This window comes from Podarcis muralis, chromosome 8 (assembly GCF_964188315.1).
Source record: "Podarcis muralis chromosome 8, rPodMur119.hap1.1, whole genome shotgun sequence".
NCBI lineage: Eukaryota > Metazoa > Chordata > Lepidosauria > Squamata > Lacertidae > Podarcis > Podarcis muralis.
In genome coordinates this window covers 63,520,878-63,546,971 of record NC_135662.1, presented here as the reverse complement: position 1 = coordinate 63,546,971, position 26,094 = coordinate 63,520,878, and the positions used below count along the sequence as shown (strand labels likewise).

Sequence of the window (26,094 nt, the reverse complement as noted above, 5' to 3'; positions counted from 1 at the left end):
GAGTGAGCGAGAGAAAATTTTGGAATACAAGAGACAAGTGCAAAATTTGGTGAATAAGTCTAAGAAGATTGTCCAGCTAAAGCCACGGAACCCTGATTACAAGAGCAATAAGCCAATCATTCTCAAGGCTCTGTGTGACTACAAACAAGATCTGGTAAGAATCATGCCATTGATTAATTACTCAATCGTTGATCGTGTATATTTTAGATTTATTGGCAATCCCATCCCAAGCACCTGAGGCAGGCTACTGTGTAGCTTCAGCTAAAATCTGCTTAAAATGGACCAAATGTATTGGATGATAAATAACCTGTTCTAGTTTCTTTTTTACTGCAGCTGCTAAGCAGGTGCTCAGGTAGAAATGTCTTCAAATGTTTCCAAAGATGCATTTGAACTCCATTCAAATCTATTGCTTGGTGTAGCCCTCGTAGGACTATGCCATTCCTGAAGGTTGAGGAAACTGCATGCTTGAATGAAGTATGATGTGTTCTAAGCGCTACAGAGAACACCCTGTGATTGACCCATCACATGGTAGATTACGGTGTTCTGCATCCGCTGGGCACAGAGGGCAACCCCAGGGTATTGCAGTAGTTTAGCCTAACAATTTTTACATGAGGTTATTTTATGCATACATACAGTGGTGCCTCGCAAGACGAAATTAATTCGTTCCGCAAGTCTCTTCGTCTTGCGAATTTTTCGTCTTGCGATGCACAGTTTCCCATAGGAATGCATTGAAAATCAATTAATGCGTTCCTAGGGAAACCGCCTTTAGACCAGGTCCGGGGACAGTCTGTCCCCGGACCTCTTCTGAAGGCTGGGGGGGGGGGAACAAGGGCTTTTCTTCCCACCCCCAGCATTTTAAAAAACCCCGGGACAGCGGAGGACATCTCCGCTGTCCGGGGCGATCTTAAAATGCTGGCAGGCGGCATTTTAAAATCGCCCCGGGACAGCGGAGGACTTCTCCGCTGTCCGGGGCGATTTAAAAGCCCCTGGGAAGGCAGGCAGGGGGGACAAAGACTTTTGCCCCCCGCCCGCCTTCAGAAGAGGTCCTGGACCTCTTCTGAAGGCGGGCGGGGGGCGAAAGTCTTTGCTCCCCCCGCCTGCCTTCAAAAGCCCTCCGGGACAGGCAGGCAGGGGGGAGCAAAGACTTTCGCCCCCCGCCCGCCTTCAGAAGAGGTCCAGGACCTCTTCTGAAGGCGGGCGGGGGGCGAAAGTCTTTGCTCCCCCCCGCCTGCCTTCAAAAGCCGTCCGGGACAGCGGAGAAACACGCTGTGTTTCTCCGCTCTCCCGGGAAGGCAGGCAGGAGGGAGCAAAGACTTTCGCCCCCCGCCTGCCTTCAAAAGCCGTCCGGGACAGCGGAGAAACATGCTGTGTTTCTCCGCTCTCCCGGGAAGGCAGGCAGGGGGGAACAAAGACTTTCGCCCCCCGCCCGCCTTCAGAAGGTGTTCCCTCCCCGCCGCCCGGCTTCGGAGCATCGTTCCGAAGCCCGGCGGCGGGGGCAGGTGTTCCCTCCCCGCCGCCCGGCTTCGGGGCATCGTTCCGAAGCCGGGCGGCGGGGGCAGGTGTTCCCTCCCCGCCGCCCGGCTTCGGAGCATCGTTCCGAAGCCCGGCGGCGGCGGGAGGAGGTGTTCCCGCCCCACCGCCCGGCTTCGGAGGAGCCTTCCGAAGCCCGGCGGCGGGAGGAGGTGTTCCCGCCCCGCCGCCAGGCTTCGGAGGAGGTCCGAGGACAGTGGGGAAGACGCGCTGCGCTTCCCCGCTGTCCCGGATATTTCCCTATGGGCTGTCGTCTTGCGAAGCAAGCCCATAGGGAAATTCGTCTTGCGAAGCGCCTCCAAAACGGAAAACCCTTTCGTCTAGCGGGTTTTCCGTCTTGCGAGGCGTTCGTCTTGCGAGGTACCACTGTATATAAAAAGTTGCATGTTAATAGGAATGCATGCCAGCTTCAATCCCGTACATCTTGGCCTCTGGGTATCCAAGCCTTTTTTATACGTGTATTCAGACCTATGACTAAAAGTTGTCTAGTCTTAGGGAGGATTCCAACTAATTACATCAACTGAAAACTACATCATAAGTATTTACGTTGTCCCAGTGTGTTAATGCCTACAATTGTTTTTTCCTGCCTTTTCCACAGAAAACCATGCGCAAAGGAGACGAGTGCATTTTGAAAGACAACAGCGAACGTAGCAAGTGGCATGTGACTGGGCCAGGAGGAGTCGATATGCTGGTGCCATCTGTCAGTCTCATTATCCCTCCCCCTAATCCATTAGCTGTGGATCTGGCGACCAAGTGAGTTATTTATAAAACCTGAAGCCATATTGCTTGGGAAAAAAGTGTGTGTTCTTCCCTGGCTCTGTATGTTGTATATCTTTGATTGGGTCAGAAAAGGGCCCAGTTGCGTATAACACTGTGACTGGGTGGACTCTGTGCACCTATCTATATATTATGTACGGAACTCAAGGGCAGCGAGCAAAAATTTAATTTTGTGTTTTGAGTGGGAAGTGCTGGCTGTGAGCAAGTCTATAGGGAAAGGGGAACCTCTAGGTGTTGTGGGACTCCAGCTCCCATCATCCAGGAGCATTTGCCATGTTGGCTGATGGGAATGAGTGTTCAAGAACACCTGGTATAGAACGTCAGTCTCCATTGTGTTGCAACAGGAAACCTTTCTAGAGAGTGGGCTTTCCCTACCCCTCAAGAGCCCGTTTTGCAGCCTTTCTCCCAGATTCTAAGCAAAGCTAATTCTGACTGGAAACAAAAATTTTGGTTTAATTCCGATTTGTTTTAATTTGTGGTTATTCGGTACAGATTAAATATGAATAGGGTTCTTTCATATTTATTTATGTATTCTTTGGGTTTAAATGAGGCCACATCATTAGTTGAAGGTATCCAATATGGTATCCAATACACTTTAACCCTGCAGCACCTAGTTTAGGAATCATTGCCCAAGGAGCAGACTTCTAGCTCTCAATGTGCTGCATCGGAAAAAGTCCACATTTATATTGAAAACATTTGCATTTTCGTATTTGGGGTTTTGAGCCCTTTTCTGCTCAGGACGCTCGTCTTCTGGTTGACTAGGAGACACTGATGTTGCTTTTCGAACCTGAGTTAACATCATTCATTGCCCCTTAGGATTGAGCAATACTATGAGGCCATTATGGCTCTCTGGAATCAACTCTACATCAACATGAAAAGCCTGGTGTCTTGGCATTACTGCATGATTGACATTGAGAAGATAAAGGCTCTGACTATTGCTAAGGTGGGTGTTGAAATGACTTCTATAAAGTTTGACCAGGAGCTTTTTTCATAGTCTTCGCAAATGTGCGCTTTTCCTAACTTTTGAGCACATATATAAGAAGACTTGGGTATATGCCTTCTAGACTTTACAGGGGCTGTCTGCCTTTTCTCAAGCCTTGTTTGTACTGATAACGTGACTGGCAATTCTGCAGTCGACTCCTGCTTTTGCTGACCAAGACTCTCCCTGTTTCCTTTTATTGGCTCATCCCATTGCCTGCAACTGTAGGCTCTTCATTCTAACGTAAACCACGGTTAGCTCATTTTGTCATTGTTAATCCTACAAATATAAATAACTCTCCAGAATACCCCTCTTCTGTAGTCATCATTCCGGAGGATTGCATCAGCTTTCTTTGGCTGCTTTTCCTTAAATTGTTTCTGCCTCTTCATTTCAGCTGAAGACCATGCGCAGAGAGGATTACCAGAGAGTAATAGCTGACCTGGAGATTCATTATCAAGAATTCATCAGGAACAGCCAGGGCTCGGAGATGTTCGCAGATGAGGATAAGAGGAAAATCCAGACTCAGTTCTCCGACGCTCAGAAGCACTACCAAACATTGGTCATCCAGCTGCCAGGCCAACACCAGCAGCGTCCGCAGCAACCAAATCAAGGTCAGCTTTTCACAAGAGTGGTAGTAACCGCACCGTCTGTTGCAGGGTGTAGTCGTGCTTCACCTTGGAAGCTTGCACAACTTGCGACCCACTGAGCCAAATGCAGCCCACCAACCATGCATACAATTCACCAAGGGTGCAGTCAATTGTGTGTCCCTCTTCCATGTCTGGGACTGCAGAAATACAGGAATGTCAAATACATGCTGGGCCGACAGGTACTTGGTGAACTGCATTCAGCCTGACACATAGTAACTTGACAGACAATTAGTCCGTGGTGCCTGAGTTTGCTTGTTGTCCTCTTCCCTCCTCACTGCTTCTTCCTTTTGTGCCATGCCTTTTAGACTGAGGGCCTTGTTCATTACTGAGTTTATGCAAGCTACTCTGGGAGCTTCAAATCTAGCTCAGTATGGTCTGCGCTGACTGGCAGGAACCCCAGGGTTTCTGAGACTGTTCTCCTCCAGCCTTACCTGGAGATGTCAGTGATTGAACCTGGGTTCTTTTGTACACAAAGCATGTGATTCACCACTGAACCATAGCCCTTCCCCATAGCTCCCTCATAGGTAGGCCTCCGCTTCACCAAAAGGCTCAATGGGTACACTTAACCAAATAATAGCACACTTGATGTCTGTGTGTAGGTAATTGGGTGCTGACCGCTGACCGCTATAGGCAAGCACATTTTAATCACCTAGAACAGCCTTTCTCAACCTGTGGGTCCCCAGATGTTGTTGAACTACAACTCCCATCACCCCTAGCTAGCAAGGCCAGAGCTCAGGGATGATGGGAGTTGTAGTCCAAGAACATCTGGGAACCCACAGGTTGAGAACGGCAGATCTGGAACATGGGTAGGCAAACTAAGGCCCGGGGGCCGGATCCGGCCCAATCGCCTTCTAAATCTGGCCCACGGATGGTCCAGGAATCAGCGTGTTTTTACATAAGTAGAATGTGTCCCTTTGTTTAAAATGCACCTATGGGTTATTTGTGGGGTATAGGAATTCATTCATCCCCCCCCAAAAAAAATAGTCTGGCGCCCCACAAGGTCTGAGGGACAGTGGACCGACCCCTGCTGAAAAAGTTTGTTGTCCTCTGATCTAGAACCTTACCTGGCACATGCCCAATCGCTTGCATGTTGCTTTGCCAGGTGATGGGGCAGGAGAAATGAAGGCAGACTTACTCAGCAGTGCATACAAGTTCCCTATCCACAGTGCATTGTTTGCCATGACGTCACACCACCTCGATTCACAGGGGTTAATTTTCCCAAAACCGAAAACTGACCCACTGATTGTTTTCCCTTTTTTTCTTTTTTTTTAAACCAGTTGTGACAACTGAAGTCACTCACCTGGGCTCATCCCAGCAAGTCCAGAATCAGAAGCAGGAGCTAGAGAAGCACGAAGCCTGGATGCTTATGGAACTCCAGAAGCTCCGTCGCCAGATCGAGAACTGTGAGCTCCGCATGGCGCAGAGAACCATCCTTCAGCCAGACCAAGGGGCCTCCCAGAATTTGTCCGTCAGAATCAACGAATTAGAGGTATGTGTTGACTTGCACCGGACAGGCGTAGCATGGTTGCGTGTGGTTCAGACTGAATGAAACACAACTATCCCAAATCCTCTTGATTCCGTCTTTCTCCACTCTTCATATTCTTAAGAAGCACCAGCGGTGCCAAGATGAATTGATATCACTAGTATAATAACACTGGTGGCATTTGTGGCCAATCTGTTGTGCAGTGAGGTCATGAGATGACGTCTATCTACACTAGAGCAGGTATTATAGCAGCTACTAGGAGAGAGATCGTAGCTCAGTGGTAGAGAGCCAAGGATCAGCTAATATGTGACACGAGAGATATGCCTGAGACCTGGAGAGCAGTTGCCCATCACTAGAAAATACTTAGCTGGATGGACACAACATTATCACAATAAAACACCCATCAACTCCACTTGTTTATAAGCAGCGCAGCACATTTAATATCAGTCAAGGCCACCACTGAGAAGACCCTGCTCCTTTTGGTCCTAACAACTCTTTCTGGCAGACTTTTTAAAAATACGCATTTATCTCATACAGTCAGAATTTCTTAGCTTGCAAAGATGGCCATCTTTCACAGCTGGTGGATCTGGTCCCTGAACAGTATGTGTGAGCAGAGAGCTTGGAAGGATAGTAGAAAGTTTTGGGGGATTTGTACTAGAAGTTGCTTATTATGGGATTGCATACCAAAGAGAAAAGTGTCTGAACATCTCTTTCAGTCCTTTTATTTTCTTAACATTAGCTGAAACACACGTTCTGTGTGATAGATGATACGTCAATTGCAGGTTGTTAATGTGATCTTAAGAAGTGTGTGAGAGTAAATAACATCTCTCTCTCTCTCTCTCTCTCTCTCTCTCTCTCTCTCTTAGGGTATACAAAACGATTCTCAGGCAATAGCGGTCGCTCTCAATGGGCAGAAAGATTATCTCCCCAGGTTCAGAGGCTCTGAAAAGTATCTCTATTTGCAGTCTGAAATAAGTACCTTGTTTCAGAAACTGGAAAATATTAATGGGGTCTCTGCTGGTTATTTGGACAGGTAAGGAAACAGACAAGCATGGTTATCCATATTATAGGTGTGCTTTGTGGTTATTTTTTAGTGATTAGTGCTTTTATTTAATCAGCTGCATGTTTTAAGGATTTCAATCCAACATACACCCGTAGCTGTTAATATTTTAAACTAAGGGAACTCTAACCAAGGAGGTCCAACTTCTTCAGCAAAATAAGCTGTACAAAGCAGCGTCATTTATGCAGATGCCTAGTTTTCTATACTGTTGTTGACATCCATCCATCTCCAGAGACAATGGGAAAGTGTGCCATTGGGGGTGAAGTCAAACCGTAACAACGCCTGCTGTAGTTGTGGAGACTGATAGGAAAGAGACATGTTTTATTGCAGCTGGGGCAGATGAAGGCGTCCAGTTTCGTTTTCTATACATATTACTCAGTTTGCATGTGGAACAGTTTGCATGTGGGCTCGAATTTCCTTAGAATCGACTGGCGACCAAAACCAACTTCATAGAGCAATGCTATGCCTATTACTCAGAATTAAGTTCTGCTGTGTCCAGTGGCACTTACTCCCGAGCAATGAGGGGTGGAGAGAAAAGAGACTGAAAGCAAACGATCTTTTCCCAACCCTGCATTTGACTTTCTGATGGCATTGTTTTGCTACAGCTTGAATGCGCTGAGGTCCTTGCTCCAGGCAATTCTCCAAACAGAAGATGTGATCCGAGTGTTCGAAGTCAGACTTACAGAAGAGGATACTCTTTCTTTGGACCCAGATAAAGTGGAAGCTTATCGAGCCTGCCTGAAGGTAAGAGAGAGGGTTTTATGTATATATCGGAGATTGAGCCATGAATTGGTTACTCATAATGTCTTAAAGACTTTGTGCTGTTTTTAAATATGGGGCGGGGGGGAAGCTTAATGTTATAATATATTTGTATATTACGATTCATAATTTGGTCTTGCTTCCATAAATTAACACATTCTATTTCCTATGAAAAAATAATCCAGTTTATGATTGTTTGCATTCTCAAAATATTGCCAGATATGTTAAGTTTGATCATATGCAACCTATTCTGCCCTTTCTTGCAGCTGTCTGGATTATGTTGTGGTTGTGTTTACTTTCTGGCGAGATCTGGGATACCGAAGATAGATTATTCTGTTGCTTATTTTTTTCCAGAAAATGAAAGGAGACCTTAGTATGAAGAAGTCGCTGCTTAGTACCATGGAGGCAGAGCTGCAGAGGGCTCACCAGGTCCACTCGCAGTCTTGCCAGTCGTATCCTCTCCACGATTTAGATCTTGGAAAGTTCACTGAAAAAGTCGGGCACCTCACAGACCGTTGGCAAAGGGTGGATAAGCAGATTGATGACAGGTTTGTTTGTGATTTCTAAAGAGTAAACTTCAAATCAGGTGTTCAGTAAGCTGTAGACCTCATGCACACATCGATGCTAACCATAGTTAATAGTTAAAGCTGAAGCATCTGGCAAAAAAGAAAACCATTTAAAACTTGACTTTCTAGTTCCTGTAATAGTTAAAGGCACCGGGGAGATCAGCTGAGCCTTGAGAGTGGTTTGCATTTTTGCTGCTGTAGACTCATAACTCTGTAGAGCCAGTGTGGTGTAGTGGTTAAGAGCGGTAGTCTCGTAATCTGGGGAACCGGGTTCGTGTCCCCGCTCCTCCACATGCAGCTGCTGGGTGACCTTGGGCCAGTCACACTTCTCTGAAGTCTCTCAGCCTCACTCACCTCATGGTGTGTTTGTTGTGGGGAAGGAAGGGAAAGGAGATTGTTAGCCACTTTGAGACTCCTTAAAGGGAGTGAAAGGCGGGATATCAAATCTTCTGTGCCAGCTCTTTAGCCATAGTTAAGGAGGTCCAGGTTAACATTAGCTATGGTTTGTAAACCAGCTACAGACCTTGGTTGATGAGTGACTTTTCACCATACTTAATAAGCCAAAGTTAAGCTGCTGGGCTGGGTTCATACATAACGCCAAGTCATTTCCAGACTGAACTGATGAGTATTTGACTTAAGATCGTGGTAGCTGAAAACGTCCTTCCCTAGGAAACTACAACTACTTCGATGAAGATTACAGTTTATATGTTATGTTTAGAATGGAATGTCACACAGAATGTTGGAGGAGGTAACACTTCCCTGATCTTCCAGCAACTGAGTTGCCACTGTTTACGGGAAAGGAGAGGGGTTGAGGTAGCATGCAGGTCAGTGTGGAGCAAACACACTGGCAGGAGCGCTGGATTGGCTCTGCCAGTGTGTTTGCACAATTCTGACTTCCCTGCAACTTCACCCTTCACATTCTCCCTCCCGGTAAGCAGCAGCAATTCAGCTGGTGGGAGGTCAGCTGAGTGCCATTGCTTCACTGAGCTATCCACTACTGGCTGGTGGCTTTTAAAGCAGAAGGCTTTTATGTTGCCATATGTTAATCTATATTGCAGATGTTGCATGGTATGCAGATATTGCATGATACGTACATTAACTTGGGGCTTTTTGAAGTAGCAAAGTGGATCTCTTTCTGTTCTTAGGAAGAGGCCGTGTCTCAGTGGAGGCCATATGCTTTGTGTATTGGTCCTAGGATTAATTCTGCTTGCAAAGACCTCTCTCTCACATCTGGAAAGATTGCGTTTAATCATAGTGGGCAGCACTGGGCTGCATAGGCTAGTGGTGTGAATTAGTTTAAGGCAGCTTCATGTGTTGCTACTTTGTCTTACAGGACCTGGGATTTAGAAAAACAGGTGAAGCAGCTGAAAACCTATCGGGATCTTTACCAGGCTCTGAATAAATGGATTTGTGATGCCAGGCGCCGGCAGGAAACTATTGAAGCCATGAAGTTGGGAGATGTTAGCACCGTCATGAGATATCTGCAGGAGCAAAAGGTATTGTCTTGCACTCAGTGTTGCAAAGTGTTTCCCCTAAGTAATTTGGCTGATGTGAAACCAACTTAGATTCGGCGAAGTATTAGGAGTTTGTGTCAGAATCCCTGCTAATGCAATAATGATTAACGGTGCAAGTTATGAGCTTGATGTCCTGATTTCAAATCCCATCTCAGCTAAGCTTGCTTTATACATCTTTGTCACCACAATTGTCTCTTGGGATCACCATGAGAGATATAGTATCATCAGTGGAGTGGTTGACAAGTGTCGCCATTCTCCTGAACCAAAAGAAGACTTGACAGCTAGAAATCTGATAAAATTAATATTGTGGGGTTGTTTTTTTGCAGAACTTACATGCTGAAATCACAAGCAAGCGAGACAGAGTGGAAGATGTGATGAAGAATGCAGAGGTGTGCTCAGCTGCAATCAAGGTACTGTTATTTTTGAACATTCCCCTAAGAATATATCTTTTCCTACAAGAGCTTAATCCTGCAAGGCTCCCCTCTCTCTTCTTAATTCTAGACTAAATCCTTCTCACCCCTCACACACTCACATTTCTCAGCACCATAGGCTTAGTTACTGGACAAACCAAAGTTTACAAGATACAGATTCACTGACAGCCTCTGTATTTCTGGAAGTGTATCCATGGTAGTCTGGCTGGTCCAAAACTTCCAGGGCATATTTGGAAAATCACAAATACTGACAACAATCTGAGGTGGCTACGCCAAGGGAAAGAAAATATGCACAGGATTATCTTGTGATTTTGTTTTTATTTTTGTGTTTCTAGTAGTTCTGTTCAGATTGCAGTAGAAAGCATTTGAAAAAGAAAAAATCAGTGGGTCTTATTCCCAAATCATTCTGTCATACCCCTGTCTGGGTTAATCATGGGGCTGATTTTTGGAAGTTTAAGACATGTTATTTAAACTCCATTGATCTGCTTGTACAATAAATCCTTTTCTGTTGCCTTTCATTCAGAGATTTTTTAATGCAAGTTGTGGGGGAAAGTTTCTCTATCTTTCCACCATGTCTGGTTTTAAATGCTTTTCTTATTACCGTATTTTTCGCTCTATAACACGCATCCGACCATAACACGCACGTAGTTTTTAGAAGAGGAAAATCCGTAGGCATGCCACCCGTGGGCATTCCTTCCATAACACGCACGGACATTTCCCCTTACTTTCTAGGAGGAAAAAAGTGAGTGTTATGGTGCAAAAAATACGGTATGTTTTTAGCAACTACTTTCTCTTCCGACCTTCTACTGTACTGATTCTTAAAATCAGGATTTGGGGTTTTATTTATTATCTGTCTGTCTAAAACACACTCTTCATTACAAGTGTAGTTCCAGAGCAGCTTGCAAATTTAATACATCACACAGGGACTAAAAACAAGGGAGCTATTTACGACCAGCCAGCTAAAATAAACATCAACACTGGCACCAAAATTCCACCAGAAACCTAGGCAGATAACCAGGTCTTCAGCTGATGTCAAAAGGTTGAAAGAGTACGTTATTGCCTCCCTGCAGTCTGAAAATCCAGGTCAGGAGGCATACGGTGGCTGTCTTTACAAATTGAATTGTGTTTTCTTCTCCTTCTGCAGGATTACGAACTGCAGGCTGCAGCTTATTGCTCAGGACTGGAGACTTTGCTGAACATTCCTATTAAGCGCAGCATGCTCCAGTCTCCTTCGGGGCTAATTCTGAAAGAGGTAAGAGACAATAAAGTACATTTTCATGATTATTTTGCACTAGCTAAAGTCAGCCAAGGGTACAAAACATCCGAAAAGGGAACCACCGCAGACCAGGAAAAGTTGGAAATTCAACAGGTGCGGGAGACAGGTTCATTGACGCCAACGTTATTAAGCATAATGTATTTCAAGCAAATCAGAATCCGAAATTAAAGAATTAAAAGAATCAGAAATTGCTTGCATCTCTTGTAACTTCTTTAGGTACTCAAAAGGAGCTACTAACTCCTATTATGGTAATGTATCTTTTTGTCGATGCGGGTGGCTCTGTGGGTTAAACCACAGAGCCTAGGGCTTGCCGATCAGAAGGTCGGTGGTTCGAATCCCCGCGACGGGGTGAGCTCCCTTTGCTCGGTCCCAGCTTCATAAATAATTACCTGACATTCAGAAGACATCTTAAGGCAGCCCTGTTCAGGGAAGTTTTTAATATGTAACGCTGTACTGTTTTTAACACTGATTGGGAGCCGCCCATAGTGGCTGGGGAAACTCAGCCAGATGGGCGGGGTATAAATAATAAATTATTATTATTATTATTATTATTATTATTATTATTATTATTATTATTATTTTATTATTCTGCCAACCTAGCAGTTCGAAAGCATGCCAGTGCAAGTAGATAAATAGGTACTGCTCCGGCGGGAAGGTAAATGGCATTTCCGTGCACTGCTCTGGTTTCACCAGAAGCGGCTTAGTCATGCTGGCCACATGACCCTGAAAAACTGTCTGCGGACAAGTGTTGGCTCCCTTGGCCAGTAAAGCGAGATGAGCGCCGCAACCCCAGAGTCGTTTGCGACTGGACTTAACTGTCAGGGGTCTTTTACCTTTATATTTACATCCGAGTCAATCTAGAATTAGGCTGAAATTTTATGTTAAAATAATAACAACACAAAACTTCAGGCCTGTTGATGCAGACGAAACATAGCGTTTGGGATAGGTTGACAATAGATTGCTTTTTCCCTCCCTCTCCACGCAGGCTGCCGAGATCCAGTCTCGTTACATTGAACTTCTTACAAAATCAGGAGACTATTACAAGTTTTTGAGTGAAATGTTAAAGAGCTTGGAAGATTTAAAGGTAATATCCCTCTTCCTTCATGTATTGTGAATTGTCCAGTTCCTGGGGTTTTTGCAAATATTTTTGATGCTGTTAATAATACCTTCATGCAATAATAAATAACATTCTAAGACTACACTTCTACAATGGAAACCAAATTTTCTTGATATACACGATTCAGCTTTTTTAGTCTTAAATTTGAGGCGAGCATTCAGCAGATTCGTACAATACAGCTTTTTGTGGACTAGACCAATTTAGACTGCAGATAGAGCCGATTCCTTGTTTGAACACTGTTTCCTGTAAAACAAATGCTGCTCCCTCCACATTAAAAAATGGGCATATTAGGAAGATTTTAGAGTAGGTTTCCTGGATATGTTAGTTGTTTAGATGCATGAGGCTTTTTTCCCCCATGAAGCATCCTTCAATCAAGTGATGGGCTCATCTGTAGTTTGAAGTTCTAATAGCTTAGAATGAGCTACTATCAGATGATTTGTTGCCTGTGTAGATTGATTCCTAGTTATTCCTGTTACAGTACATGCAGGGTGGATAAAAAAATGATTTTAAAAAAAATATGGAAAAAATTGGATTTTTAAAAATTTTAATCAGATTTTTTTGATTTAAATAATTGGATTTTTAAAATAAAATGTTTTTTGAGGAAAAAAATCTTTCTAAATATAGTTTTCTATTTAAGTTACATTATACGCCAAAGGCTATTCATCAGGAAATAAGGATTTGTTTTAAGTTTTTCATGAAACCTTCCTCTGGTTGTAAATATTAAGATTATACCAGCAAGAATGAGTCTTTCTGTAAAAAAAATGATTTAAATCAAGTCTTACTGACTAGTGATTTAAGGCAAGTCTTATTGACTAGTGATTTAAATCAATTTGATTTAAATCAAATCCACCCTGAGTAGATGTGATTTTTCATTTTAGCTTCAGTCGTCACTCCCTCAAGTTCGGGACCCCTGAATTTGGTTTTGCACCAGCTTTGCATGGGGCACAACCTGAATTTAAGCATGGCTTTGGATGCCCAGTCTTGGCCATTGAACACATGAAGCAATAAAAACAGGATCCTGAGAATGTACAGAGTAATGTTCAGTTGCTGTTAAGGAACCAGTTTTCCTTCACATATTGAGATTAGCGTGCAGGGCATCCAAGAGGGAGAATAGTATTTAGTGGCCACTGTGAGCATTAGTGCCTTCCCCTCTTTCCTTTTTGTATAAATTAGCCTGTTTGCGGACACCTGGTTTCCGTACAGTTGTTTTCTATTTGGTTCAATATTGGTTCAGACATGATATGCGATCAACAAGTTTCTTTATTTCAAAAAAACATTTTATATCACGCCTTTAAAAATGTTTTCCTAGGCTAACAAATGTGTAAAAACCAGAAAATGAACCCCAGAGCTCTGGTTTAAGTCTGCTTTCAGAGCTTGACATAGAGTAGCATATATTCCTCGAGATCCAATGTTTTCTGGTGCATTAGGACTTTTGCACTGAAAACCACGACATATTAAAAAGGCCTCATTGAGAATGTCAAGAGTCTTGTCCATTATGGTTAATAAGAGAATGTGAAGTTTTTTTTAAAAAAAATAAAACAACCAAACAGCAAAAAAGGCATTTTATTAAAATTAGCTGTGGAGTGGTGTTTTTTTGGGGGGTGTGTGAATGAGGAGCATGCTGTTGGTCAAAAATGGTTACGAGAGGTAATTTTTATCTTTCATGCTTTCTGAATCTGCAGATGAAAAGCACCAAAATAGAACTATTGGAAGAAGAGCTGAGACTAGCCAGGGATGCCAATTCCGATAACAGCAATAAGCACAAATTCCTGGAGCAAAACCTACAGAAGTACCAGTTGGAAATTTCCCAGCTGAAGGCCAAACTGATGGGTTTGGAAGAGATGAAGAGGCAAGCAGAGTTGGATGGTGGCTCTGCCAAACAAAACTTGGACAAGTGCTATGCTCAAATAAAAGATCTGAATGACAGAATAACAAGGCTGACTTATGAGATTGAAGACGAGAAGAGGAAAAGGAAGCTATTGGAGGACAGATATGACCAGCAGAAGACTGACTTTGACCAACTGCAGAAGACAAGGCAGAATGAGAAAGAAAGCCTTGGTTGGCAAAAGATAGAATCTGAGAAAGTCATCAAGGAGAAGGAGTACGAGATAGAAAGGTTAAGGGTGCTTCTCCAGGACGAGGGGAATCGGAAGAGAGAATATGAGAATGAGCTGGCTAAGGTAAGAAACCAGTTTAATGAGGAGATGAGTAATATAAAGAACAAGTATGAAACCGAGATTAACATTAAGAAGACCACCATCCACCAGATAGCATCCCAGAAAGAAGACGATGCCAAAAACCTCCGAGCCCAGATCGATAAGCTGCAGAGAGAGAACAGAGATCTGAAGGATGAGATCATCAGGCTGAATGACAGCATTTTGGATGCTACAGAGCAGCGGAGGAGAGCAGAAGAAAATATTCTTCAGCAGAAGGCTTGCGGCTCGGAGGTGGCGCAGCAGAAGCAGCAGATCGAGCTGGAGCTGAAACAGATCATTCATCTGCGCAACGAAGACAACGCGAGGTACAAGCAAGCGCTTGAAGATGCTGCTTTGACCATCCAGGACAAAACCAAGGAGCTTGAAAGAGTAAAGATTCAGCTGCAGGAAGAGGCTAAAAGCCGATGGGAACTTGAGAATGAATTGGCTAAGGTAAGGAACAGTTATGACGAGGAAATTATTAGTTTAAAGAACAAGTATGAGACTGAGATTAATATCACAAAGACCACAATAAATCAGGTGACACTGCAGAAGGAAGAGGAGTCCGGTAATTACCGAGCACAGCTCGACAATGTCGTGAGAGAAAATAGGAGCTTATGTGAGGAAATTAGGAGACTGAAGAACACTATAAGTCAGACATCGGAGAACCTTAGACAAGTGGAAGAAAATGCTCACCAGCAAAAAGCCATTGGCTCTGAGATCTCGCAAAAGAAGCAGCAGCTTGAGATTGAGTTAAAACAGACTGTCCAGAAATACTCTGAGGAGACCATGCGTTACAAGCAGTCTCTTGACGATGCTGGGAGGACCATTAAGGACAAAAACAAAGAGATTGAAAAGCTGAGAAAGTTGCTAGAAGCAGAAACAAACCAGAGGAAGTCTATGGAGGAGGAGAATATCCGACTGCAAAGAGTCCAGTACGATTTGGAGAAAGTGAACATCAACGCCACAGAGACCATCAGCAGGTTGAAAGTCCAAGAGCAGGAACTGGGGCGGCTAAAAAGCGAATACGAGAGGCTTGCCCAGGACAAAAAAGGGAAAGATCAAGAAAGCACAAGGCTGCAGGGCACAATGAAAGAGCTGCAGCAGCAGAAACGCAAGCTGGAGGAGGAGCTTAGTAGGCAGGCTAGAGCCATAGGAGAAGAAACTGCCAAGAGGAAGGAAGTGGAAGCAGAGTTAGAATCTATGAGGAGGTCTTACAGAGAGCAATCTGTCAAGATCACAAACCTGACTCAGCAGATAGAGGAGGTCTCGATGGTCAAGAAAAGGAGTGAAGATGACTTGAAGCACCAGAGAGAGGTGCTAGATGGTCAGATGAGGGAAAAGCAGAGATACTTGGAGGAGATAAGGAAGTACACTTCAGAAATCGAAACCTTGCGCCGCCAGGTAGTCCAAGAGCAAGAGAATCTAAAGCAAGCTCACATGCGCAACGAGCACTTGCAAAAGGCTATTGAGGACAAGAGCAAAAGCCTCAATGAGTGCAAGATAGAAATCGAAAGACTTCAGTCTCTTACCGAGAACCTTACCAAAGAACACTTGATGTTAGAGGAAGAGCTGCGTAATGTGAGATTGGAGTATGATGATCTAAGAAGGGGCAGAAGTGAAGTGGATGAGGAAAAAAATGCCACAATTATTGAACTTAAGAGTCAACTACAGACAAGCAGCAAGCATACCCTGGAACTTCAGGGTCTGATAAATGGTTTACAGAAAGAAAGGGACAATTTGAGACAGGAAATTGAAAAATTCCAAAAGCAGGCTATGGAGGTATTCACAAATATTTGATCACAACTTTACTGTCCCTCAAATAATTCAACACCAAATGCATTTCCAACCAATCATTGGACCCTAAATTTATGTATATTGATTTTAATTGATTCGTTTTAAAAATTGATATAACAATTCCAACTGGCTTCTAAGTTTAGGTCTCCTACAGGCATTTGATTGGCCACTGTGAGAACAGGATGCTGGACTAGATTGGCCATTGGCCTGATCCTGCAGGCTGTTCTTATGTTCTTAGCTGTAGGCCCAGATTTGGGTCGCTTCTAGACTAGTGCAAAGGAGATATAAATCTTACCTAGCATCTGCTTTTGTTACCTTTGGTGCTTAAAAAAATCTTTGGGTGATATGTCATTCCAATAGAATTTTTTTTCCCCTATGGTCAACTCTTCATCATCCTTAGAAAGGAGCAGGACTTTGAAGACCAGGCCATATTTCCAAAACCTGTTCTTACAGAAGCTACCCCCTGAAGTTCGGTTACTCTGACATCTCAACCCCCAAAGAGGGGTATACAATATGTTATTCATGAAGTTGCATATTGGAGCTTATCCTTATCTCCTTTGCTCTTCTCATTTTTTATTTTGCTGTAGGGTAGTATATGTATTTACATAAATACATACATGTATACCTTAAAAAGTGTACATATGCAAAAGTGTATACATAGTTATACTGGTGTTGTATATTTGGTATACATTTTATTGCTGCTTATGTACCTGTATATCGTCTAAAATGCACATTATACATAATTATATATGTGTGTGTGCATGTGTGCATGCTATATATGTCACTGCTTTCATTTCTTTCTTAAAAAAAGAAAGAAATCTATGAGTCACAATCCTGCACAGAGTAGAGCATACTTAAGCCTATTGACATTGCCTCAAGTGTGCTTTCTTCTGTGTTGGAGTCTGGCCATTTTGCCTAGTAGCTTGGGCTCATAATTTTCAAGTAAAATGATAGTTATGTTTCCCTGTCTTTGTTTACTAGGAGCAACCCATCAGGCATTGCTACAGTTCAGCCTCAATTCATATCAATTCACTCATTGAAATGAATGGAGAGCCTTACCTTAAGCAATGTTTGCTGAACTATATTGGTTTGCTAGTGCAAGATTGGTCCAAAAGCAGTATTTTCCTCAGTGGGGCATCTGTTTGCTCTCATTGTCCGTCCCCCCCGCAACACCTGTAATTCATACGCACATTATTATCTACGCACTTTTATTCACTCAGATTCATCACATAAGATACGTGATGGAACTTTATCCATTAGTCTAGTTGTAGTCTCAAAATAACCGCTTTCTTGAAAGAAGAATCAGATTGTGGAATTAAATAATTAGTTTTTTTTGTTAATGTGGGTAAATCGGCTCCAGGTAAGACCAGTCTGGATTTGATGTCGTGATACATATGTTTTGTAAACAGAGCAAGATGAAGGTCCCCTTTCAGTAGACACAAGATTTTATCAGAGGCAGTACTGAAGTGCAGCCATCCCAAATTACTTAGCTTCTGCTAGACTGCTGTCAAAATTAAGACTGTATGTCGTATATATGTACAGGTGGGAAAGGGAAAATATTAAGCACGGACAGTACAATCCACCCCAAGCTAAGTATTTTTAATTCCTGTTGATTTCAAAGGGAAGAGATAGGATTGTGCTGTGTGCACAAGGCTGTATGCACGCTTGCCTGGGAGTAATCCCCATTTAATTCTGTGGGTCTTACTTCTGAGTAGACTTGTATAGGACTGCGCTGTTAAACACATGCTTAATCTTTCCACTGAAACTGGCAGGACCCCAGTGTGCTGGGTCATGCCCCAGACTCTCTTGTTAGAATTCTTTTTAGCCCATTTCTATCAGTGTGCTATCCTGTATTAATAAAACAAATCCACAGCTGCATCCAAAACATCAGATTTATTACTCAGGGCCACAGTTACCCAGTACTCCTTACAGGATAGTTTGAAATATAGGGAATATAAGATGTTAAGAAGAGGCACTAATTTTCTTTTTCTTTTCTTTTTTAAAAAAACCATAGACATCCCATAGGATCCAAGAATCCAAATCCCAGTATACTCATATTATGCAGGAACGAGAAGCGCTGCTGATAAAAATTAATGCCTTGGAACAAGACAAAGCAAGGTTGCTGAGGTTGGAGGAAGAGCTGAATCGGGCCAAAGGTACACTGGAGTCAGAATCCCGCTTGAAAATGCGGCTGGAGAATGAGAAGCAGCAAATCCTGAACGACTTAAATCAGTGGAAGAGCCAGTATTCCCGGAAGGAAGAGACAATCAGGAAGATTGAGTCCGAGCGAGATAAGAGCGAGAGGGAGAAGAGTGCCTTGCTGATAGAAATTGAGAGACTGCAGGCAGAGATGAAGAGAATCGAAGAAAGGTACCGCAGCCGCTTGGAAGAGACAAGCAGAAAGAGCCAGTCGGAGATGGAGGCTGAGCGCCTGAGGCTGCAAAGGGAAATTGAGAAACTGAAGCAGCGCCCATATGTGGCCAACAGAGTCACCCAGACAGAAGATGACTTTGCCATTGACCCTTCCAAATTACTCTTCAATGGCCTGCGGAAAAAAATAACTGCTGTCCAGCTGTACGAATGCCAGCTGATAGACAAGTCCACCCTGGATAAGCTGCTGAGAGGGCAGAAGTCCGTGGAGGAAGTTGCTGCTGATCTCGAACCTTATCTCAGAGGAGCTGGGGCTATAGCCGGGGCTTCTCTTAGCCCTAAGGACAAGTATTCCCTGGTGGAGGCTAAACGGAAGCAGCTTCTCAGCCCAGAGAACACCGTCTTCCTTCTGGAAGCCCAGGCAGCCACCGGAGGTGTGATTGACCCCCACCGCAACGAACTTCTCAGCGTGGACAGTGCAGTTGCTAGAGACCTGATCGATTTTGATGACCGGGAGCAAATCTACACCGCTGAAAAGGCCATCACCGGATTTAAAGATCCCTTCTCAGGGAAAACCGTGCCTGTGGCACAAGCCATCGGTAAACAGCTTATCGACAGGGAGACCGGGATACGTCTCCTTGAAGCTCAGCTGGCTGCGGGAGGAATCGTTGACCCCATCAACAGTGTGTTCTTGCCGAAAGACATCGCTTTAGCTCGTGGGCTGATTGATCGAGACCTGGTCAGATCCTTGAACCAACCTCAGAGTTTAAATAACTTAATTGACCCGATCACCAAGAAGGCCACAAGTTACACGAAGCTGAGGGCGAAATGCAGAATTGAACCACACACTGGTTTGCTCCTCCTTCCCGTGCAGAAGAGAAGCATGTCATTCCAAGGCATCAGGAAGCCCATTGACATTTCTGAGTTAGTAGACTCTGGCATCATTCGGGAGTCGACAGCAAATGATCTGGAAAGTGGAGTAATCACGGTTGAAGAAGTCAGCGACCGAATCAAAGATTTCCTCCAGGGCTCCAGCTGCATAGCTGGCATTTATAACGAGGCCACCAGAGAGAAGCTTGGCATTTACCAGGCCATGAAAATAGGTTTGGTTAGACCAGGAACAGCTCTTGAGCTTCTGGAAGCCCAGGCAGCCACTGGATTTGTCGTGGACCCTGTCAGCAATTCACGACACACTGTGGAAGAAGCTTACAAAAGAGGCCTAGTTGGAATAGAATTTAAAGAAAAACTCCTGTCTGCTGAAAGAGCAGTCACTGGGTACAAAGATCCAGAAACAGGAAACATCATCTCCTTGTTCCAAGCAATGAACAAGGAACTCATTGAGAGAGGCCACGGGATTCGTTTGCTGGAGGCCCAGATAGCCACTGGTGGGATCATCGACCCAAAGGAAAGTCATCGGTTGCCAGTCGGCACAGCATACCAACGTGGCTACTTCGACAAAGAGCTGAATAACATTCTCTCCGATCCCAGTGACGATACCAAAGGCTTTTTTGACCCCAACACAGAAGAAAACCTGACCTACTTGCAGTTGAAAGAAAGGTGCATAGTCGATGAAGGAAGTGGGCTCTGTCTCCTGCCCCTGAGAGAGAAGAAGAAAGTGGTGCAGACTTCGCAGAAAAACACCCTCAGGAAGCGCAGGGTCGTCATCGTAGATCCAGACACAAACAAGGAAATGTCCGTCCAGGAAGCGTACAATAAAGGTCTCATAGACTATGACACTTACCTGGAGCTTTCTGACCAGGAATGCGAATGGGAAGAAATCACTATCACAGGTTCAGATGGGAGCACAAGAGTAGTGCTTGTTGACAGGAAAACAGGCCACCAGTATGACATCCAGGACGCCATTGACAAAGGCCTTGTGGACAAGAAATTTTTTGAGCAATACCGTTCCGGGTCATTAAGCCTCACTCAGTTTGCAGACATGATTGCTTGCAGGAATGGCGGTGATGAAGTTTTCAGGCACGAGTCCATTCGTTCCCCTACGGTACTGAGTATCAAGAGTTCATCTATCAAGCTAAAGAGCAGCTCCGGCTCCGGCTCCGGCTCCGGCTCCTTTTCTGAGTCCCTTGAGGAAACGACTCCAATTGCAGCCATATTTGACACAGAAAATTTGGAGAAGATCTCCATTTCAGAAGCCGTGCAACGGGGCATTGTTGACACCATTACCGCCCAGCGTTTGCTGGAAGCCCAAGCTTGCACTGGAGGCATAATATGCCCCGTCACAGGACAGCGGCTTTCCCTTCAGGAAGCGGTCGCCCAAGGCCTCATTGACCACGAGATGTCGACACGGCTGAAGCCAGCTCATAAAGCCTTCATAGGGTTTGAAGGCATCAAGGGCCGAAACAGAATGTCAGCCGCAGAGGCTGTGAAGGAAAAGTGGCTCCCTTACGAGGCTGGCCAGCGCTTCCTTGAGTTTCAGTTTATCACCGGAGGTCTCATTGACCCCGAAGTCCGTGGGAGAATAAGTACCGAAGAAGCCATTCGAAAAGGGCTGATTGATGGCCGGACAGCCCAGAGGTTACAAGACACCAGCAACTATGCGAAGATTTTGACCTGTCCCAAAACAAAGCTGAAAATCTCCTTCAGAGATGCAATGAATCGTTCGATGGTGGAAGATATAACTGGGCTCCGGTTACTGGAAGCTTCTTCGGTTTCATCCAAAGGCATCTCCAGCCCATACAATGTCTCTTCGGCACCAGGCTCGCGCAGTGGATCCCGCAGTGGATCCCGCTCAGGCTCGCGGAGTGGATCCAGGAGAGGAAGCTTTGATGCAAACACGAATGCCTCGTATTCTTATTCCTATACAACCGTCAGCAGCAGCAGCTCGCTTGGGCGCTAGTCATTAGCTAGCTAGCCTATCTGAATTTTGCAGGGGAAGCATCTGCTGGGATCTGTATTCCTTCTTTGTTTTAACAAACAGAAAGGACTGGTTGTTGGTGATATTAGCACTTGCTTGGGTGAAATAGTTAAGCTGCAGAATAGAAGCCAAACCCAAATGCCAATAAAATAAATCTTTCTGGATGGGATGCTGTGCTTCTCCATACATGTATATATATATACAACTCACATGCATGTGTGCATGCTTTCTAAATGTCTTGGGTGCAGACTTCTCATAGTAAATGGAGGAGGCAAGTTCTCTCTCTCATGTTGGTGTGCAAGCATCTTTCCTCATGTATTTAGCATTTGCTTTTGTTCCCTTCAAATAGTCATGCATGGCCACAAACTATTATCCCAGGCTTCTTATTGTTTTTTTTATCAGTGTTGATGTTTTTAAAGCCACCTTTTTATCAATGTGGATGTTGCACTGCACAACGGTGATGGTCTGAATATCCTCTCCAACAAATGTTATACCCAATTGTGCTATGCTATATTCTCATTTGGTCACACTGCTTTTATTAGGGCAGATTTATTAGAATGTGCTTTTTCTTTTGCTGTGGCCAAACATTCATTTTTTGCTTGCTTGTAACCCGGGTAATACCATGCAGGCCCATCTGTGTAACATTTACTATTCTGGCAATAAAAAAATAATAATTAACCACCTTTGATTCCTTTGTGGTAAATATCTTGACATTAAGTGTTTGTTTTGCTTGCATTCTTGGCAGTGGCTAAACTTGCTGCAGTAGTTGACTGCATATTGAGTACTGCGAATTGGAGGTTCCCTTAGTCTCACATTTAACAGCTGCTTCAAATCTCAGCTCTAAATATCTGTGGTTGTCAAGGAGGCTAGGCATTAGAGATGCACTTTAAATTCATGGTGGGAATATGATCACTAGAAACCATGGAAGTGGATGGGAAGCCATTGCCAAGTACATTCCAAATTGCTTCTGGTTTCCTGTCGGAAGTAACTAGTGAGCACTTTTCTAGATCTACACCTCCATTGCTAAATGCTGAAGTACAGATGTGGAGAACTGCATCCATCCATTTAAAACATACTTGATCATAGGAACATAGAAAGCCGCCTTATATCAGACCAGAGTATTTGTTCTATCTAACCCAATACTGACCTGACTGGCTGAAGTGTCTTTTCCATCACCAGAGTCTTAGGCAGAGGTCTTCTCCATTATCTGCCATCTGATACTTCAAAAACAAGGGATTTGAATCTAGGACCTGCTACATCATGTGCTCTACAACTGAGCTATGGTGTCTCTCTACTTTTAGCTCTCTTCCGTGGCAAACCATCAGCATGGGAATAAATTTCTTTTCTCTTGAAAAAGCAAGACAGGGGTGGCTTATATCGTAGCCACCATTTAAAGCATCCTTTATGTATCCATCTATTGCAAGAACTTCTACTCAAAAAACATTGCTGGAAAGAGCAGGGGAACAAAGCACAGGAACCCTGGTTAGCTTGGCTGTTTTATAGTGGTTCCTTATCTATATTTGATAGGGATACACCTGTGATTTGGGGAGACCGCACACTTCGACAATACGCAAATTAGACAAGGATGCATATAGTAGAAAAGAGGGGAAATGACACTTGCCATTTTTACTTACAAATTATCATAATCTCCTGTTGCAGTGTTCCAACGCATGTCAGCAGAATCTTCCAACTGAATGTTCTATAAATAGGCAACCCCTTTACTAATCCAGGATGGGAGGGTGGGTGCCATAGTCTTACTTCTCACAGTCCAGAAACACCCGGGGGACCACTATATCCAGGGGAGCCTAGTGGAATAGCCAATTTTGGAACAGCCAAATTGCAGAATAGCCAAGAAATCCTGGATGAAGAAACAGAAATTAACAGGGTCATCCTTCCTGCTACCTGGTTTCTGAGTGCGAAGTGAAAGAATATTCAGCCATTTATTTACGTTAGTAAAATATGGCATATGCAATCATCCTTGGCTCCTTTGGTAGGGTGGGATATAAATGAAATAAATAAAACAGTTATCTTAATTTTATCCTTGCAACAGCCTTGGAGGTTTGGGATGGAATGCCATCAGGCATTCGATTTATTACCTCAGTGAGAACTAACCTGTATTCTTGGCCACAATACGCCTTTGTGTAGAAACTGATGCACCTCTGTCCAGGCTACATACCCCAAGACAGACCTGCTACGTATCAGCCAGTATACAAATATACAAAGGATGCTTTGGGAAACAATGGCCAAAATGGTTGGCTCAGCTGCCTGCATAAAACAGCTGTGGTTAGGTCTGGTTGCTTTATTCTAAAGTGGATGCAGAGTATCACAGAAGGCAGTTGAACATAATGGGGAAATGGAGTAGCACACTTAGATATTTGCCTCGCAAACTCTGGAATCTTACCAGGTCCAGGGAGGCCTGAACCTAGTTTTCTCCATTCACTTTTCTTCCCATTTCCTCCTAGATAGCAAAAGCATATCACGCAAAGTTCCATGAGTTGAAATAGATGATTTAAATGGTTAAGTAAAAAGCTTTGGGGTCCTTACCTTTGTCTGCATCAGCCCCTTTAGCTCCAGGATGGCCAGTAAGTCCCACTAGTTCAGTCAATCAACACAGAGTTTGCCCTGTTTGCAGAGTAACTGCATTTATTTTTTTCCAAATATTAACCCAATGCAGCACGTTAGTGGTGCCTGTTCAGATGGCAATAATAGGAGAACTGCACTGCTAAAGGAGTCTAAACTCCGCTATAAGGGTCTGCCTTATACTCTGCTAATGTGTGTGCATGCACATCATTTGACGACTTCAGTATCGAGTGATAACCTGCCTGTGTGGATACACTGATAGAGGTTTCATATCACATTGCCTTTAAAAAGTCTGTTTTTCAGTGGAGTTGGTTCATTTATTCAGCTGCTCATGATCAAGAGTAGAGATATCAAGTGAGATGCATGCAAGCATTTAGCCAATGGGCTACATTGTCTCATGGGGACCACATGCCAGTGGTGGCTGGACAAAAACCGAGCAGAGCAACAGATACAGGACTCTCTTCATTTAGTGGGCTACATTCCAGCCAAGCAAACAAGGTTTCTTGAGTGCACACAACACATCTCTTCATCCAGACAAGCGAGGTCCATTATCACAGTTCAAGAACACATTCCAGCCATGCAACATTCAAGAAGGTTGTGCAATAGGACCAGCAAGAGTCTGCGGACTGCACAACCACACAAGCAGGCTGCTTACACTCTCAAGTGCCTTGCGCCGCCTGAATGAAAAAGAGAAGGGACGGACTGCAACTACACTGGTGGGAACCCAAAAGCATCTTTCTAGTTGTTGCCATCAAGGGTGAAGGGGTCCTCTTGATTATTCACTGGAAGCTATGTCCACATATTCAAACAGCAGCAGGGCTGTGCCTACAGCACCATCATCACAGCCTTCCTGTGTACAGCTCCATGCACAGAGGCCTCCCTCAATAGCCTACTTCAGACAACACGAGATATCGGAGGGCAGGGCAGCGAGGTCTAGCTCCCCATTCATGCACTGACTAAACTCAAGACTTTAAGGTTTTCTGCACTAAGCTCTAGCAAACATGGTCCCTACACAGACTCTCAAGGCTGCTGCTCTATCATCACCCTAGTAGTTGTGCAATGCATCACACACATTACAAGAATGCAGAGCTGTGTCACACTTTCCTATTTAGCCATTTAAACATCACTCGAGACTTGAAAGTGCTATCATCTCATTGACCAGGAATCAATTGGGCTAACACTGAATATAAAACAGCAGTACATCACCCACTGAGGGCTGCATGCCAAGAAAACAGAGGTGTCGACTTAAATATGTAGGAGGCAGGTAAGCCCCGCCCCACATAATCACATGACACAGGACACACACATTATTTGAATGGCAATGCCCATCAACTGGGCATGCAGGTGGCACTGTGGGTTAAACCACAGAGCCTAGGACTTGTCGATCAGAAGGTCGGCGGTTCGAATTCCCGCGACAGGGTGAGCTCCCATTTCTTGGTCCCTGCTTCTGCCAACCTAGCAGTTCGAAAGCACATCAAAGTGCAAGTAGATAAATAGGTACCGCTCTGGCGGGAAGGTAAACGGCGTTTCCGTGCGCCGCCTTTACCAGAAGCGTCACCAGAAGCGGCTTAGTCATGCTGGCCACATGACCCGGAAGCTGTACGCCGGCTCCCTCGGCCTATAGAGCAGGATGAGCGCTGCAACCCCAGAGTCGGCCACGACTGCACCTAATGGTCAGGGGTCCCTTTACCTTACCCATCAACTGGGGGTTGGGTGGGCTACTGGTCCCCTCAGATGTTTTATTGGTTCCTATGCAAGAAAATAGCCCCTTGAGATCTTCCAACTCCGGGACGATTTGCTCGCTATTAGTTGCCACCACAGCCCTAAAACTATGGAGGCGTAGGCGATGGTTGGGAAACCAAGGGGAGGGCGTGTCCCCTGTCATTGCCTTTGGGAACAGAGAAGCAGATTTCCACATGGCTAACCCTCCAAGTGTCCCTATTTTCCAGAGACAGTCCCGGATTTACAGAAGCTTCCCCGGTTTCTGATTTGAATGTCCAGCTTTTCCTTAGCACGTCCCTGTTTTCACTGGATAAATGTTGGAGGGTATGGAGTTATCCGACCCCCTGAGCCATCTGAAGGCAGCCCTGGATAGGGAAAGTTTACTTTTTTATATATTGTTTTTATATATGTTGGAA

At 44.4% G+C, this 26,094-nt stretch overlaps 1 protein-coding gene and 1 long non-coding RNA gene across 4 annotated transcripts in view; one reads left to right on the top strand and one right to left on the bottom strand.

The window, feature by feature from the left end:
• The window catches only part of DSP (desmoplakin), a 49,129-nt gene extending 27,075 nt beyond the window's left edge, over positions 1 to 22,054 (top strand). Inside the window, exons 11-24 of one of the 3 annotated variants that reach the window (XM_077933300.1) lie at positions 2 to 154; positions 2,129 to 2,283; positions 3,124 to 3,250; positions 3,681 to 3,897; positions 5,211 to 5,422; positions 6,283 to 6,449; positions 7,082 to 7,220; positions 7,590 to 7,783; positions 9,135 to 9,297; positions 9,642 to 9,725; positions 10,891 to 10,998; positions 12,008 to 12,106; positions 13,822 to 16,116; positions 18,146 to 22,054. In XM_077933300.1, the coding sequence (XP_077789426.1) occupies positions 2 to 154; positions 2,129 to 2,283; positions 3,124 to 3,250; positions 3,681 to 3,897; positions 5,211 to 5,422; positions 6,283 to 6,449; positions 7,082 to 7,220; positions 7,590 to 7,783; positions 9,135 to 9,297; positions 9,642 to 9,725; positions 10,891 to 10,998; positions 12,008 to 12,106; positions 13,822 to 16,116; positions 18,146 to 21,358 (7,326 nt within the window). In that variant the 3' untranslated portion in view covers positions 21,359 to 22,054. The remainder of the gene's footprint in view (position 1; positions 155 to 2,128; positions 2,284 to 3,123; positions 3,251 to 3,680; positions 3,898 to 5,210; positions 5,423 to 6,282; positions 6,450 to 7,081; positions 7,221 to 7,589; positions 7,784 to 9,134; positions 9,298 to 9,641; positions 9,726 to 10,890; positions 10,999 to 12,007; positions 12,107 to 13,821; positions 16,117 to 18,145) is intronic. The other 2 variants (XM_077933301.1, XM_077933302.1) reach the window with 2 other exon arrangements.
• LOC144328728 (uncharacterized) lies at positions 10,520 to 24,178 on the bottom strand. The gene is made up of 2 exons (XR_013394017.1): positions 23,921 to 24,178; positions 10,520 to 10,989 (listed from the first exon to the last, which is right to left on the bottom strand). It is a non-coding gene; the product is annotated as an uncharacterized LOC144328728 (long non-coding RNA).
• Positions 24,179 to 26,094: the final 1,916 nt, after the last annotated feature.